Source organism: Chlorocebus sabaeus, chromosome 4 (assembly GCF_047675955.1).
Source record: "Chlorocebus sabaeus isolate Y175 chromosome 4, mChlSab1.0.hap1, whole genome shotgun sequence".
NCBI classification, from domain to species: Eukaryota; Metazoa; Chordata; class Mammalia; order Primates; family Cercopithecidae; genus Chlorocebus; species Chlorocebus sabaeus.
The window spans coordinates 26000357-26018090 of record NC_132907.1 but is presented as its reverse complement, the minus strand read 5'-3'; the positions used below and the strand labels follow the sequence as shown (position 1 = coordinate 26018090).

General features: G+C 43.8%; 1 protein-coding gene and 1 non-coding gene across 2 annotated transcripts; one reads left to right on the top strand and one right to left on the bottom strand.

The window, feature by feature from the left end:
- Positions 1 to 56: 56 nt before the first annotated feature.
- CCNB1 (cyclin B1) lies at positions 57 to 10603 on the top strand. The gene is made up of 9 exons (XM_007974713.3): positions 57 to 205; positions 833 to 1003; positions 1098 to 1256; positions 4170 to 4352; positions 7412 to 7570; positions 8047 to 8283; positions 8564 to 8704; positions 10092 to 10202; positions 10372 to 10603. Exons 1-9 carry the CDS (start codon positions 185 to 187, stop codon positions 10477 to 10479), a joined length of 1290 nt encoding a protein of 429 aa, XP_007972904.3. The 5' UTR covers positions 57 to 184; the 3' UTR covers positions 10480 to 10603.
- Positions 8996 to 9097, bottom strand: LOC119618404 (small nucleolar RNA U13). Its single transcript, XR_005234714.1, has one exon. It is a non-coding gene; the product is annotated as a small nucleolar RNA U13 (small nucleolar RNA).
- Positions 10604 to 17734: the final 7131 nt, after the last annotated feature.

The following is a 17734-nucleotide window of genomic DNA, read 5'->3' as shown; positions in this document are numbered from 1 at the left end:
GAGTGCCACGAACAGGCCAATAAGGAGGGAGCAGTGCGGGGTTTAAACCTGAGGCTGGGCCTGTTCTTCCCGGCGTGCTGCGGAGGAACGGCTGTTGGTTTCTGCTGGGTGCAGGTCCTCGGCTGGTCGGGGCTCCGGTGTTCTGCTTCTCCCCGCTGAGCTGCTGCCTGGTGAAGAGGAAGCCATGGCGCTCCGAGTCACCAGGGTGAGCCGCTACGGACTGCGAACTGACGCGGCCTTCTTCGCTGCCGCCTGCTCGCCCTGCCTCGCCTGCGGGAGCCCCCCGAGCGGGAGAGGGCCGCAGGAACGATTTGGGGAGGAAGGTGGGAGGGAAGTCACCAAGAGAGCGTCGAGGTGGGCCCAGGCCTGGTGGGGGAGTGTGGGGGACGATGGATGGAGGGAAGAAGGTGAGAAAGAGAACTGGACCGATATTGGATAAATGTTTTGGGGGAGGTGGAAAGTTGACTGGGAACCTTTTGAAAAAGTGATAGAGGGTCCCTGAGTGGGCCCGCCAGCAGCTCTGTAACCCCCTTCCCAGAGAGAAGGTGTCTGCAATTGGAGGCTTTTTCGGTTTCCTTTCAAACGTAAATTCTTGGTATTTTAGGGCTGGCCAGGACTAATCAGGGAATCCCTCAATTGGTAAATGTAGAGGTTGTCGGCGGAAACTGACTTGTCACGGCCGCAGAGTGGACTCTGGGACCCACGTTTTCCCTCGGAACCCATTTTTCCTCTGCTTTCCTTCTGGGAACTTCTCTTGTGCCCCACCTTAATTAACCCTTGACTTACTCGAGCCTCCGTGGACCAGCTCTTAAAGTGGTCTTGTTTCTTTCAGAACTCGAAAATTAATGCTGAAAATAAGGCGAAGATCAGCATGGCAGGCGCAAAGCGCGTTCCTACGGCCCCTGCTGCAACCTCCAAGCCCGGATTGAGGCCAAGAACAGCTCTTGGGGACATTGGTAACAAAGTCAGTGAACAACTGCAGGCCAAAATGCCTATGAAGAAGGTAACTGTCTTCCCGACCTAACTTCTGTAAGAGCCGGCCTTCCAACTGTGGCCTTTGATGCAGAAACATTTCATTCTCTCTGTTTCATCTACAGGAAGCAAAACCTTCAGCTACTGGAAAAGTTATTGATAAAAAACTACCAAAACCTCTTGAAAAGGTACCTATGCTGGTGCCAGTGCCAGTGTCTAAGCCAGTGCCAGAGCCAGAACCTGAGCCTGTTAAAGAAGAAAAAGTTTCGCCTGAGCCTATTTTGGTAAACTTATTCTTACCATTGTAGAGTCTGTTGATTATTTCTTGTCCCTTATTTCACTGCAAGAGCATTCAAATAAATACCATTTATTGAGTGCTTAGCATGAGGCAATCTCTGCCTAACATTTTACATGCATTAACTCACATAATCTTTACAGGTACTCTGAGGTAGGTATTGTCACCTCTACTATTTAAATCATGGCTTTAGAGAGGTTATGTCAGGATCACACAGGTAAGTGGCCCATATGAGATTCAAGCTCAGGCTGTCTGGCTTCAGAATCTATGCTTTTAATTGTTAACTGTCTTATATATAAGGTTCCTTATATATAAGGAATCTTCGTTAATGATATTAAGTGGTAGCTGCCTGAGCCAAAGGCTTTCTTGTCCAAGTACAAGCCACCTCTATGTTCTCTTGAAATTTTTTACTGCCTAATATGGCTACTAAATAATAAACCTGTAACATTGGAAAATGCAAAGGAGTAAAACAGGAAGAATGCAACTTTTCAGGGAGTGGTTAAGAAGATGAATTAACACTTAGCCTCAAAACCAGTAACTTTTTATTAAATAAAAGGTATTTGTAAATGTATCCTGATAGACCTCCCTGTGAAGGAAAGGTAGGTCATGTAGAGGAGGCTGCTTCGATGAAACTGCAATGAACTGCATTCTGAAGCTTAGTTTTTTAAACTTAGTTAAAACCAGTTGGGAAAATTACCTGAAAAAAAATTTTTTGAGACAGAGTCTGGCTCTGTTGCCCAGGCTGGAGTGCAGTGGTGTGATCTCGGCTCACTGCAACCTCCGCCTCCCAGGTTCAAGCAATTTTCCTGCCTCAGCCTCCCTAGTAGCTGGGATTACAGGTGCACAACACCACGCCCAGCTAATTTTCTTATTTTTAGTATAGATGAGGTTTCACTATGTTGGCCAGGCTGGTCTTGAACTCCTGACCTTGTGATCTGCCTACGTCGGCCTCCCAAAGTGCTGGGATTACAGGCGTGAGCCACCGCGCCCAGCCAGTTAAGCTTCTTATATCTAAGGATAAGACATTGAAAACTATTGCTTTAGTGTTGAATTTCTGGGCATAGCACATGAAACATGTAGCCAGCATGGTCTTTGGGCATATCAAACTACATGATGCTTTCTCGAAAGGTCCATACCGATTCTTACCTTTGCTTTCCCACTTAGTAAGAATGTCTTCCCCACCCTTTCATTTAGCTAATAACCTTTTCATCCTTGAAAACAGCTCAAGCATCAACTCCTGAAGCTTTCCTGAACTTCCCCCATCTCCACCCCTGTTCCTAGAATCAGTCTTTTTGTTTGTTTTGAGACAGTCTCACTCTGTTGCCCAGGCTGGAGTGCAGTGATGCCATCTCAGCTCACCGCAACCTCTGCCTCCTGAGTTCAAGCGATTCTCCTGCTTCAGCCTCCCAAGTAGCTGGGACTACAGGCACATGCCACCATGCCTGGCTAATTTTTCTATTTTTAGTAGAGATGGGGTTTCACTATGTTGGCCAAGCTGGTCTCGAACTCCTGATCTCGTGATCCACCTGCCTCAGTCTCCCAAAGTGCTGGGATTACAGACATGAGCCACCATGCCCAGTCTCAGTCTTATTTTTATGTATTTATTTATTTTTTCCTGAGACAGTCTTGCCATGTCACCCAGGCTGGAGTACAGTGGCATGATCTTGGCTCATTGCAACCTCCGCCTCCCAGATTCAAGCAGTTCTCTTGCCTCAGCCTCCTGAGTAGTTGGGATTACAGGCACCCGCCACCACACCCAGCTAATTTTTTTTTTTTTTTTCTTTTCTATTTTTAGTAGAGAGGGAGTTTCACCAGGTTGGCCAGGCTGGTCTCAAACTCCTGACCTCGTGATCCGCCAACCTGGACCTCCCAAAGTGCTGGGATTACAAGTGTGAGCCACTGTGTCTGACCTTATTTCTTTACTTTGTCTACTAAATTCACAGTCCCTTGAGGATGCCATGAAGTCAATGCCTTATAGAGTTTGACTTGAAGAAGGGGCTCAATAAATGTTTGAACAATGGGATAAAGGGAGCTTGAAGGAAGTGGTTAATGGTAATGAAGTTAATCCTTAGTAGTCAGGATAGAATTTATGTTATTTTGAGTAGTGAGAAGCAGTTTATATTTTGAAATAAAGACTAAAGACTGAATTGTCCTTTATTTGGATTAACTTCACATGTTGCTGATAAAGATTAATTACTTCTCAGTTTCCTTTGCAGGAAAGTCTAGAATGTGAATTTATTTGCTTCCAACTTTAAACTGACTCACTCTGAGTTGGCATTTCACTCTTTTTTTTGCCCAGGCTGGAACAGAATGGTGCAATCATAGCTCACTGTATCCTCAAACTGCTGGGCTCAAGTGATCCTCCTACCTTGGCCTCCTGAGTAGCTAGGATTATAGGCAGTTGCCTTCATGCCCAGCTAATTTTTTTGTGGAGATGAGTTATTGCTATATTATTGCCCAGGCTGGTCTCGAACTCATGGTCTCAAAGGATCCTCCCACCTCAGCCACCCAAAGTACTGCGATTACAGGCTTGAGCCACCATGCCCGACCTCATTCTTTTTAATTGAGTAATTAAATGATCACTTTCTTTTTTAACAAAGACAGGGTCTTGCTATATTGCCAAGGCTTGTCTTGATCTCCTGGCCTCAACCTCAGCCTCTCAAAGTGCTGAGATTAAAGGTGTGAGCCACCACGCCCAACCCAAATGATCACTTTGGATGTTAATCACTTCCTAAAAAGAACTGGAATAAGTCTGAAAAGATACTTTTCCTTTAAGGAAATGAATTGTATGTTGATTCAGGAGAATACTATCTTGAGTTGGTACCAATAACCTGACCTTCAAGCCCAAACTATAGTGCTTACTCCTATTTGCTCTTGTTTCAAGAGATCTCTTTGTTTTAAGGTTGATACTCCCTCTTCAAGCCCAATGGAAACATCTGGATGTGCCCCTGCAGAAGAAGACCTGTGTCAGGCTTTCTCTGATGTAATTCTTGCAGTAAATGATGTGGATGCAGAAGATGGAGCCGATCCAAACCTTTGTAGTGAATATGTGAAAGATATTTATGCTTATCTGAGACAACTTGAGGTCAGTATTATCATTAGTTTTTTTTTCTAAACTGCATATAACTTTATCAAAGTCTTTTCTATCAATAGTTCATAGTAATTCAAGCAGGACTTGGGCAGCATTTCTTAAGAAATCGCACTTTCAAATTCTCCTTCATGGAATACCTAAAATAAAAAGTCACTAAATCAATGGAGTCTATTTGCCACTTTGTGCATGAAAGTTCGAAGTCAGGGTGGATACTACTATCGGTCTTTCTGAAGGAAAGTACACAGATTTAATTTGATATGTATATATGCAATCTCCACCGTATTTGGAATGGTTAAGTCCCAAACTCTGCATTTTAGGTAACAATGGGTCAGGAAGTAGATGAGGATGTAGAATATACTCAAAGACTACAGCCACCCCTAACACAAGGCATTTTGTGTTAGTGTGGCTGATGTGCATCCAGTTGTTGGTGAAATTATTTGTGCCCAAAAGGAGTACACTCAAAAGCTACTTTTTGGTTCACTTCAATTTGATCCCACTTTTGAAACTTTCTCTTAATGGCATTTGCCCTTTTCCTATAAACACAAGCATTCTATATGGCAGCATAAACATAGTAGCGTCAACTATACCGTTATCACATTTACCTAGTTTTTTGGTGTGTGTGTGTGTGTGTTTTTTTTAGAGGGAGTCTCACACTGTCGCCCAGGCTAGAGGGCAATGGTGCCGTCTCAGCTCACTGCAATCTGCCTCCTGGGTTCAAGCAAGCAATTCTCCTGCTTTAGTCTCCCGAGTAGTTGGGATTGCAGGCACACACCACCATGCCTGGCTAATTTTTGTATTTTTATTTGGTTTTGGTTTTTTGAGACAGGGTCTTGCTCTGTTGCCCAGGCTGGAGTGCAGTGGTGCAATCTCGGCTCACTGCAACCTCCGCCTCTCGGGTCAAGTGATTCTCATGCCTCAGCCTCCCGAGCAGCTGGGATTACAGGTGCCCACCACAACACCCAGCTAATTTTTGTACTTTTAGTAGAAATGAGGTCACCATATTGGCCAGGCTGGTCTCAAACTCCTTAGATGGTGCACTCACCCGGCCTCCCAAAGTGCTGAGATTACAGGTGTGAGCAGTTGCGCCCAGCCCCCAGTTGTTTTTAATGCATCGTCTTAATGTCATCGCTGACATCTCTTGCCTGCTCCTTTGGGGCCTCTCCTTTTTCTATAGGATTCTTCTGCAAGACTTCTATATCAGGAGTAGCCTTCTGCTTTGAGTTTCTTCTCCTATCTTTTTAGGGCTTTTTAAAGTTGTGTTCTAACTTTGGAGGATACTTTTTTTTTTTGAGACAGAGTCTCGCTGTGTCACCCAGGGGGTGTGCAGTGGCTCATTGCAAGCTCCGCCTCCCGGGTTCACGCCATTCTCCTGCCTCAGCCTCCTGAGTAGCTGGGACTACAGGCACGTGCCACCATGCCTGGCTAATTTTTTGTATTTTTAGTAGAGACAGGGTTTCACCGTGTTAGCCAGGATGGTCTCTATCTCCTAACGTCATGATCCGCCCGCCCTGGCCTCCCAAAGTGCTGGGATTACAGACATGAGCCACCGTGCCCAGCCTGTAAATGTGCTGTTTCTTGATGCTTCGTTATTGTTCTGTGCAAGGCGGCCATATATGCAAAGCAACCCCCCAAATGTCAGAGGAGCTGAGAAACCAAGGAATGAGGCAGATAAATGGAGTTTGCTGGTATTGGGTGACTGATGGGGGGGAATTTACAGACATAAGTCTGGTCTTTGATGACTGTAAGATGTAGATCTCTGCAGTGTAACCCCTCATACCCACGGCTTGAGTATGTATACATTTTCTTGGGGAAAGTATATGTGCTCTAGAATGAATGTGCAGGTGGCTGAGAGAATGCTACAGACATCACAGCCTATAATGTATACAATAGTATGAAGCGCTGTTTTGGAGGAGAGGCCAAACTTAAAGTGAATAGGCAGAAGTCACATTGGATTAGCATTTAAAATAAAGTCACTCTTGTCCCCCACAGTTCTTAGCTATGTTGCTGTTGGGCTTTAACCCTGGAGTAGGCAGGAGTGTTGTAGTACATGAGTTCCAGCTGCCCTGGGAATTACTGATATTTTCTCTACGTAAAGCTCAGGTTCTAAGTTTAGAGGCTCAAGTGAAAAGATCTGAGATGATAGTATAGTATCTTTATTTGGAAGGGAGTGGACTAGCAAGAGTTGTGGTGAATTGAATATTGTAAGACTTGACAATATAAAAAAGCTGTCACACTGTCCTATCTAATGTTTGCCCTTTTTTGGCTGGGGGGTGAAGGGGGAAGACAGTCTCACTCTGTCACCCAGGCTGGAGAGCAGTAGTGCAATCTCGGCTACCTGCAACCTCCACCTCCTGGGTTCAAGCAATTCTCCTGCCTCAGCCTCCTGAGCAGCTGGGACTACAGGTGTGCGCAACCATGCCTAGCTAATTTTTGTATTTTTAGTAAAGAGAGGTTTTGCCATGTTGGCCAGGCTGGTCTCGAACTCCTGGCCTCAAGCAATCTGCCCATCTCAGCCTCCCAAAGTGCTGGGATTACAGGCATGAGCCACCACGCCAGCCTTAATGTTTGCTTTCTTTCTTGGTGATGGTGGTGTTTGTGGTGACTATATGAATAATTGAATTAAGAACTGATACAAAGGCCGGGCACGGTGGCTCACGCCTGTAATCCCAGCACTTTGGGAGGCCAAGACAGGTGGATCATGAGGTCAGGAGATCGAGACCATCCTGGCTAACACAGTGAAACCCCGTCTCTATTAAAATACAAAAAAAAATTAGCCGGGCATGGTGGTGGACACCTGTAGTTCCAGCTACTCGGGAGGCTGAGGCAGGAGAATGGCGTGAACCCGGGAGGCGGAGCTTGCAGTGAGCCGAGATCGAGCCACTGCACTCCAGCCTGGGTGACAGAGCAAGACTCCGTCTCAAAAAAAAAAAAAGAACTGATAGAGATTCTAAATGCCCCAGTGCTACTTACTGTAGGAACTAACTGATCTTTCTGGACATAAATGTGTCACATGGAGTCATGTTTCTAAGAATAATCGGCATTTTCTTTTGCAGGAAGAGCAAGCAGTCAGACCAAAATACCTACTGGGTCGGGAAGTCACTGGAAACATGAGAGCCATTCTAATTGACTGGCTAGTGCAGGTTCAAATGAAATTCAGGTTGTTGCAGGAGACCATGTACATGACTGTCTCCATTATTGATCGGTTCATGCAGGTAAACATTTCAGTAAGTTTTCCCTTCCAGGATTCTAGTCGAGTCATAAGCAGCTGACGTTTTTGGGCTGGGCCGGGCGCGGCGGCTCATGCCTGCAATCCCAGCAGGCGGGTGGATCACAAGGTTAGGAGATCGAGACCATCTTGGCTAACACAGTAAAACCCAGTCTCTACTAAAAATACAAAAATTTAGCTGGGTGTGGTGGCGGGCGCCTGTCGTCCCAGCTACAGGAGGCGGAGGTTGCAGTGAGCTGAGATCGCGCCATTGCACTCCAGCCTGGGCAACAGAGCGAGACTCCATCTCAAAAAAAAAAAAAAAGAAAAAAGAAACTGACTTTTTCAGCTAAAATCTTTCTTGGGGGATATGGTATCATTAATTCAGATTTTGCAATGGGAGAATGTCTTTCTACCTCTCCATCATAGCTCTGTGTCTCCTTTTCAAACATGTTATTCATTGTGTTGAAATTCCCATTGCAGAATAATTGTGTGCCTAAGAAGATGCTGCAGCTGGTTGGTGTCACTGCCATGTTCATTGCAAGCAAATATGAAGAAATGTACCCTCCAGAAATTGGTGACTTTGCTTTTGTGACTGACAATACTTACACTAAGCACCAAATCAGACAGATGGAAATGAAGATTCTAAGAGCTTTAAACTTTGGTCTGGGTCGGCCTCTACCTTTGCACTTCCTTCGGAGAGCATCTAAGATTGGAGAGGTACAGGTTTCTTAAGAAACCTTTCAGTATGGGTACATTAGGGAACACTGCTGCTGACCAAGCAAGTCGAATTCAACTGACCTGTATTATACCTAACTACATGGGGAAGAGATAAAGTTGTTCTTTATTTTTAGTCAGGCTGCATGTTAATATTATGACTTTCCGTGGGCATTTGAGAGTTTGTAGACAAACATTTGTAGTTAAAAGATACATATGGGCATGCAGGTTAGTGCCAAATGAAAATTTTCTGAAAGAAACTCTGACACGGGTTTTGTTTCAGGTTGATGTTGAGCAACATACTTTGGCCAAATACCTGATGGAACTAACTATGTTGGACTATGATATGGTGCACTTTCCTCCTTCTCAAATTGCAGCAGGAGCTTTTTGCTTAGCACTGAAAATTCTGGATAATGGTGAATGGGTAAGCTCTGTCCCACAGAACTCCTAAGCTTTTAAATTGTAAAGAGTGTTTTGAGTAAATACAGAACTTTTGTTATTAAAGGGCAATTCAAGTGATTCGTAAATATGGGATCTACTGAAGGAATAGTTTAAAAAGATATCTTAGAATGTTTCCACATGGTTTTGTTTTTGAGACAAGGTCTCGCTCTGTCGCCTGGGCTGGAGTGCAGTGATGCAGTCTTGACTCACTGCAACCTCAGCCTCCAGAGTAGCTGGGACTGAAGGTTTCTGGCTAGTTTTTACATTTTTTTCATGTCAGACGGGTAATATGCCCACGTTGTAACAAGGTTTGAGGGTGGCACATTCCACATGTTCACATGAACACCCAATCATCACACTTACAAACTACAAGAGTCGCCCACCAGCCTGGGCAACATAGCAAATCCTCATCTTTACAAATATATATATATAGAGGCACATGTCTGTAGTCCCAGCTACTCTGGAGGCTGACCTTTATATTTTTTGTAGACATGGCGCCTCCCTATATTACCCAGGCTGGTCTTGAAACCCTGGGCTCAAGCGATCCACCCACTTCCACTTACCAAAGTGTTGGAATTATAGGCGTGAGCCATTGCAACCAGTCAAGTGTTTCCATTTCTTTGCCTAATTTCAACTGTATTCCCTTTGAGAAAGGTAGAGCAACTTTTACTCCTTAGAGGAGAAACTTGAAGGTCAAATGACATACTAATAGTACATTCATATTCATTGATTCAGCAAATGCCTCTCCTATGTGGCAGGCACTACCCTAGGTGTTAAGAATAGAACTATGCAGCCGGGTGTGGTGGCTAACACCTGTAATCCCAGCACTTTGGGAGGCCAAGGTGGGCAGATCACGAGCTCAAAAGTTCAAGACCAGTCTGACCAATGTGGTGAAACCCTATCTCTACTAAAAATACAAAAATTAGCCGGGCATAGTGGTGCAAACCTGTAATCCCAGCTACTCAGGAGGCTGAGGCAGGAGAATCACTTGAACCCGGGAGGCGGAGGTTGCAGTGAACCAAGGTCACACCATGCACTCCAGCCTGGAGTGAGACTCCATCTCAAAAAAAAAAAAAAGGGAAGAAAAGAATAGAACTATGACAAAGTTGGCCTCAAGGAAGTGGAGTCTAGTTTTAGGGTGGGCAAGTCAACAATTACAATAGTGCAATTGTGTTTGAGCAGAGGTTCCTATAGAAGCATGAGAGCACCTAGGAAAGGAGGAGTCTTTAGCTTTGTCTTACATTTCACTTATATTAATTAATGATACAGTACCCATCCCTTCCCCACTCCTGAATAACATCAAACATCTAGAAACTTTATGAAAATCATTATCGATTGAGCATTTTTAACATCAACTTTTGTTGTCTTAGACACCAACTCTACAGCATTACTTGTCATATAGTGAAGAATCTCTTCTTCTGATTATGCAGCACCTGGCTAAGAATATAGTCATGGTAAATCAAGGACTTACAAAGCACATGGTGAGTCAATATAGTGGCATTGTAAGATGTCAAAAAAGTCTAATAATTCAAACTTAATGCCTGCAAATGCCTGGTTTATTTTTAATGAGTTAATGTTTTAAATGAATACCTGTATCATTGGATCTTGTGATGTTTTCCCCTCTTTAATTGCTATCCTTTTGTCTTCCAGACTGTCAAGAACAAGTATGCCACGTCGAAGCATGCTAAGATCAGCACTCTACCACAACTGAATTCTGCACTAGTTCAAGATTTAGCCAAGGCTGTGGCAAAGGTGTAACTTGTAAACTTGAGTTGGAGTATATATTTACAAATAAAATTGGCACCATGTGCCATCTGTACATATTACTGTTGCATTTCCTTTTAATAAAGCTTATGGCCCCTTTTACTTTTTTATAGCTTAACTAATTTGAATGTGGTTACTTGCTACTGTAGGATAGCGGAAAAGTTGTCTTAAAAGGTATGGTGGGGAATATTTTTAAAAACTGCTTTTGGTTTACCTGGGGATCCAATCAATGTGTATGTTTATATACTTGGTTCTTGTTTTATGTACCTGGCTTTTACTTTATTAATATGAATTACTGAAGGTGATGGAAGTATTTGAAAATTTTACATCCATAGGCCATACTGCATGTAAGCCAAGTCATCATGGAGAATCTGCTACGTAGTTCTATTTTAAAGTAAAAGTCTACCACCAAATCCCTAGTCACCCTGTTAGAATTCTGTTTCTTCTGGTGATTGCTGCCATAATTCTAAGTTATTTACTTTTACCACTATTTAAGTTATCAACTTTAGCTAGTATCTTCAAACTTTCACTTTGAAAAATGAGAACTTTATATTCTAAGCCCAGTTTTCATTTTGGTTTTGTGTTTTGTTTAATAAAACAATACTCAAATACAAAAGGTATCTTTTTTAAAAGTTAATTTACCCCCTCCTTAGGCTCTTTCTAAATCCCACCCATCTGACATCAACAATTACGGATTTATCCTTCCATGCCTTGTATATAGATGTGCATATTAATTTTTATGGGTTTTTTAAAAATGTGGTTTATTCTATATACGTAACAATTATTGTCAACATACATAAGCCTACCTGTATTTGTGCATTAAATTACATAGTACAGATAGTCATGTGCCCCATGAACATTTTGGTCAAAGACAGACTACATACATATTGGTCCCATAAGATTATGATGCCATACTTTTACTGTACCTTGTGCCTAGATACACAAATACTGATGTTATAATTGCCTGCAGTATTCAATAACATGGTGTATAGTTTTGTAGCCTAGGAGCTATAAGCTATACTATATAGCCTAGGAGTGCAGTAGGGTATGCCATCTAGATTTGTGTGAGTATACTCTGGTGTTTGAACAATAAAATCACCTAATGACACATTTCTCAAACCATATCCCAATCATTAAGCAACACATGAGTAATTTTTTTTGTTTTTGCGACAGTCTCGCTCTGTTGCCAAGCTAGAGTGCAATGGCGTGATCTCGGCTCACTGCAACCTTCGCCTCCTGGGTTCAAGCGATTCTCCTGCCTCAGCCTCCTGAGTAGCTGAGATTACAGGCATGCACCACCACACCCAGCTTATTATGTATTTTTAGTAGAGACGGGGTTTCTCCATGTTGGTCAGGCTGGTCTTGAACTCCTGATCTCAGGTGATCTGCCTGCCTCAGCCTCCCAAAGTGCTGGGATTACAGGCGTGAGCCACCATGGCCAGCTAATTTTTTGTAATTTTAGTAGAGATGGGGTTTCACAGCGTTAGCCAGGATGGTCTCGATCTCCTGACCTCGTGATTCGCCCACCTCTGCCTCCCAAAGTGCTGGGATTACAGGCGTGAGCCACCGCACCCAGCCCTAAGTAGGCAATTTTTATATGTGGTGTGAAGTAGAATTTCTTCCAGATGGATACCCGTTTATGCCAGTGCCATGACTGAAACCCTCGTCCAACTTGAAATATCTTCAATGCCCATCTATTCTTCCCTGATCTTGTTTTTTCCTGTGATAACAGTTTTACCAGTTTATCAGTTAAGATAAGGCTTACCAAATATATGGGGGTACTACCAAACACTTTCCTATAAAAACTTTAAAATTGTGTAGTTACCAAAAAGTTCCTTTGAGTTTTTTTTGTTGTTTGTTTTCTGAGACGGAGTCTCGTTCTGTTGCCCAGGCTGGAGTGCAGTGGCGCTATCTTGGCTCACTGCAACCTCTGCCTCCCCAGTTCAAGCGATTATCCTGCCTCAGCCTCCCGAGTAGCTGGGACTACAGGCACAGGCCACCATGCCTGGCTAATTTTTTGTATTTTTAGTAGAGATAGGGTTTCACCACGTTGGCAGTCTGGGCTCGAACTTTTCTCTTTTTTTGAGACAGAGTCTCATTCTGTTGCCCAGGCTGGAGTGCAGTGGGTGATCTCGGCTCACTGCAAGCTCCGCCTCCCGGGTTCACGCCATTCTCCTGCCTCAGCCTCTGGAGTAGCTGGGACTACAGGCCCCGCCACCACGCCCGGCTAATTTTTTCTATTTTTAGTAGGGACGGGGTTTCACCGTGTTAGCCAGGATGGTCTCCATCTCCTGACCTCGTGATCCACCCACCTCGGCCTCCCAAAGTACTGGGATTACGGGCGTGACCCACCACACTTGGCCCTCCTTTGAGATTTTGACTATACATTATGTACTAGCTTGGGACAGACTGACATATTGTCTTAACATCTAGAAACTTCATCAATCCTTGTTGCATGCCCTTCTTAACGTTGGAATTTAATTGTATACTTCTGCAACTGTCTTAAATTTATGGTTGGATTTATGCCTTTTGTCGTTATTGTGAACGGGATATATTTCCCACTTCTGTTTTTTAAAATTTTTTTCTTCATCTCCCTAGTAGTGTATCCCACTCCTGTTTTGCTTTAAATAGAGACAAGGTCTCACTCTGTCACCTAGGGTGGAGTACAATGGCGCAATCATAGTGCACTGCAGCCCGGACCTCCAGCTATTCTACCACCTCAGCTTTCTAGGTAGCTATGACTACAGGTGGGCTAACCACATTTGGCTAATTTTTTTTTTTTTCTTTTTTGTATAGAGATGGGGTCTCACTATGTTGTCCAAGCTGGTCTCAAACTCCTGGCCTCAAGTCACTCTCCCACTTCGGCCTCTTAAAGCACCGGGATTATAGACGTGAGCCACTACGCCTGACCCCCACTTCTATTTTTATTTAATTGTTTATCCAGTTGACATCAGTTTTCCTTCTTATTTTTATTGGAGAATTTTCTAGTCCTTAAATCCAAAAGTTTCACCTTTCTATTTTATAATATTAGAATCTCCAAAATAATCAGTGATAATAGATGGTTTCCTGTCCCTGAATTGATGTCACACAGTAATAGAAACGATAAAGACCAATTAAATAGCAAAAAATATCAAATGATAGAAATACTACATCGTTTATTTTTTAAATTTTGATTCCATGCTGTGTTTAAACTGTGGAGTTTTTAATAGGCAAGGTTGTGGAATTCCATTAACATTTTCAGCATATGGTATCATTTTGGTTTTTCTCTTCATATAGTATTCCACATTAGAGATCTCCGATGGTGGAATGAATTCTTGCTTATGGTATATACATTTAATCTGCTAATATTTCACTTAGAAATTTTTGCAGCTCAGGCCGGGTGTGGTGGCTCATGCCTGTAATCCCAGCACTTTGGGAGGCCGAGGCGGGCGGATCACAAGGTCAGGAGATTGAGACCATCCTGGCTAACATGGTGAAACCCTGTCTCTACTAAAAATACAAAAAAAAAAAAATTAGCCGGGCATGGTGGTGGGCGCCTGTAGTCCCAGCTACTAGGGAGGCTGAGGCGGGAGAATGGAGTGAACCCGGGAGGCGGAGCTTGCAGTGAGCTGAGATTGCGCTACTGCACTCCAGCCTGGGCGACAGAGCAAGGCTCTGTCTAAAAAAAAATGAAAAAAGAAAATAAAAGAAAAAAAGAAATTTCTGCAGCTCATGGAAACTTTGCTTGATTTTTGTTGCTACTGTTGTCTGGTGTCTTTTTTTTTTTTTTTTTTCTTTTGAGATGGAGTCTTGCTGTGTCACCAGGCTGGAGTGCAGTGGCGCCATCTTGGCTCACTGCAACCTCTGCCTCCCGGGTTCAAGTGATTCTCCTGCCTCAGCCTCCCAAGTAGCTGGGACTACAGGCACATGCCACCACGCCCAGCTTTTTAAATTGTTATTTTAGCAGAGATGGGGTTTCACCATGTTGGCCAGGATGATCTCTATCTCCTGACCTCATGATCTGCCCGCCTTGGCCTCCCAAAGTGCTGGGATTACAGGCGTGAGCCACCGTGCCTGGCCGATTTCATCTTTTTTGATTTTATTTAATTTTTTTTGAGACGGAGTTTCACTCTTGTTGCCCAGGCTGGAGTGCAATGGCACCATCTCGGCTCACTGCAACCTCTGCCTCCCGGGTTCAAGCGATTCTCCTGCCTCAGCCTCCCGAGTAGCTGGGATTACAGGCATGCACCACCATACCCTGCTATTTTTGTATTTTTAGTAGAGACGGGGTTTCTTCATGTTGGTCAGGCTGGTCTCGAACTCCAGACCTCAGGTGATCAGGCCTCCCGAAGTGCTGAGACTACAAGCGTGAGCCACCACTCCGGCCAGTTTCATCTTTTTAAAGCCTTACAATCATTTGAAGTCCCCATTCATTCATTGGAAACTAACTAAATTAAACAGTGAAGTCGTTTGTCCTGGAGCTATTAAATATAATAGGCCAGGTACAGTAGCTCACACCTGTAATCCCAGCATTTTGCAAGACTGAGGCAGGTGCGTTGCTTGAGCCCAGAAGCTTGAGACCAGCCTGGGCAACATGGCGAAATCCCATCTACACAAAAATTAGCCAGGCGTACTGGAGTGCGCCTGTGGTCCCAGCTACCCAGGAGGCTGAGGTGGGAGAATCACCTGAGCTAGGGAAGTCAAAACTATAGTGAGCCAAGATCGCACGACTGCACTCCAGCCTGGGTGTGGGAGTGAGACCCTGTCTCAAAAAAATAAAATGGTAGATATTCCATGCTTTTTTGGTCTCTTCTAAAGATTTTTCTCTGTATGATACAATCACTCTTTTAGAGATGTTCCTCCTCTACATTAATAGAAAATTATGTCCATGTTTGGTGGCTCATGCCTATAATCCTAGCACTTTGGGATGCTGAGGCAGGAGGATTGCTTGAGGCCAGGAGTTCAAGACTGACGTGGGTAACACAGTGAGACCCTGTCTCTAAAAAAATATTAAAAAAAATAGACTCTTAGCACTTTAGGAGGCTGAGTCAGGTGAGACCCTGTCTCCATTAGAAAAAAAAAAATTATAAAATTTAAAAAATTAGCCCAGCAGTCATGGTGGTATGTGCCTGTAGACCTAGCTACTTAGAATGCTGAGGCAGGAGGATCACTAGAACCCAGGAGTTTGAGGCTGTAATGAGTTATGCTCGTGCTACTGCACTCCAAGCTGGATGACACAGCAAGAGTGTGCCTCGTAGAAAAAAAAGGAAAAAAAAAAAAAAGGAAAAAAAAATCCGTTCTAGATTTTTAAAGTTACGGCTGTAGAGGACCATGACAAAATTAATCTCTTCTGAATGTGCAGTTATATCTTCTTTCTCAGTAGTGATGTTGAGTACTTTTGTTTTCTAATGAGACTGGCCCATGGGGTTATTTCATTGGCCTTTTGAAAGAACTAGTTTTTGGTGTTACCATTTCTACCATTTTTATTTCGTGGTTTCAGCTTTTTTTCCCCACCATCCCCTTTTATTTTCTAGTTTAAATATTTTCTATATTTTAGTCATGAAAGTGAGGCAATAGGACAGGACCTGGAGGCAGGGAACCTAAGGCAGATGCACGCTGACGTCCTAGAACTAAATCAAAAGGAAAACCCCAACTTTCCACACTTAAGTAACAAACGGACCTGAGGGTACTCCCTTTGGAAACCCCCCTACCCCTTTTTCTGTGTGGCAGAGGAAAATTGAAAGTACCACTGATTGGCTGCTTTCTGCAACCAATCAAACTAATTATGGGACCCTATTTGCACGGGCTGTATACCAAGTGGCCAATAGGAAACCTCTAGAGGGTATTTAAACCCCAGAAAATTCTGTAACCCGGCTCCATCCCTATACCACCGTGTGTACTTTGGTTTTTTTAAAACAGTCTCCCTCTGTTGCCCAGGCTGTAGTGCACTAGCACAATCTCGGCTCATTGCAACCTCTGCCTCCCTGGTTCAAGCGATTCTCCTGCCTCAGCCTCCGGAGTAGCTGGGATTACTGGCGTTCACCACCACGTCTAGCTGATTTTTGTATTTTTAGTGGAGATGGGGTTTCACCATGTTGGCCAGGCTGGTCTCCAACTACTGACCTCAAGTGATCCGCCAGCCTCGGCCTCTCAAAGTGTTAGGATTACAGGCATTACAGGCATGAGCTACCGCACCTGGCCAGTCAATATCTTTTTCTTTTTCTTTTTTTTTTTTTTTTTTTTGAGACGGAGTCTCTGTTGCTCACGCTGGAGTGAGTGGCCTGATCTTGCCTCACTGCAACCTCTGCCTCCCAGATTCAAGCGATTCTCCCGCCTCAGCCTCCTGAGTAGCTGGGGTTACAGGCGTATGCCACCACACCTGGCTAATTTTTGTAATTTTAGTAGAGATGGGGTTTCACCATGTCGGTCAGGCTGGTCTCGAACTGCTGACTTTGTGATCCGCTCACCGCAGCCTCGCAAAGTGCTGGGATTAAAGGCGTGAGCCACTGCACCTGGCCAGTCAGTATCTTTTGAGATTTTTTTTTTTTGTCAGCTTGACGTTTTTTTGTTTTTAGAATTTTCAATTCTTGCTCCTCAGAAGAAAGGATTTGACTGAGGGGCGTAAGGCAGGAGAGACCCAGGCAAGTTTCAGAGCAGGAGTAAAAGTTTATTAAAAAGCTTTAGAACAGTAAGGAAAAAAGGAAAGTAAAGAAAGGAAGGAAAGGTATGTGCTTTCCTTGGTTGAGAAACCAAGTGTGCCTGGTGATTTTTAATGTTACTGAAGATGTGGCATGTTAAAAAGGCATCTTTCTGCTAACACAGTGGCTCACATCTGTAATCCCATGATTGTTTTTGTTTTAAATCTTGGCCAGACTGGTCTCAAACTCCTGGGCTCGACAGATCCTCTTGCCTCAGCCTCCCAAAGTGCTGGGATTACTGGCCTGAGCCACTGCACCTGGCGGTATAATCACAGTGTTTTGGGAGGTCAGGATAGGCGGATCAATTGAGGCCAGGAGTTTAAGACCAGCCTGGGCAACAGAGCAAGATACCGTCTCTACGAAAAATAATTAGCCAGGCATGGTGGCCTGTGGCTCAACCTGAGTGAGACAGTGACTCTAAAAAAAACAAAACAAAACAAAACCCTACCACAATCCTATCACACTAAGAAAACTGGTAATTTAATATCTAACATGCAGAACACATTCAAATTTCCTCAACTGTTCCAAAAATGTATTAGGGCTTTTTTTTCTTTCCTTTTCCAATCCAAGAT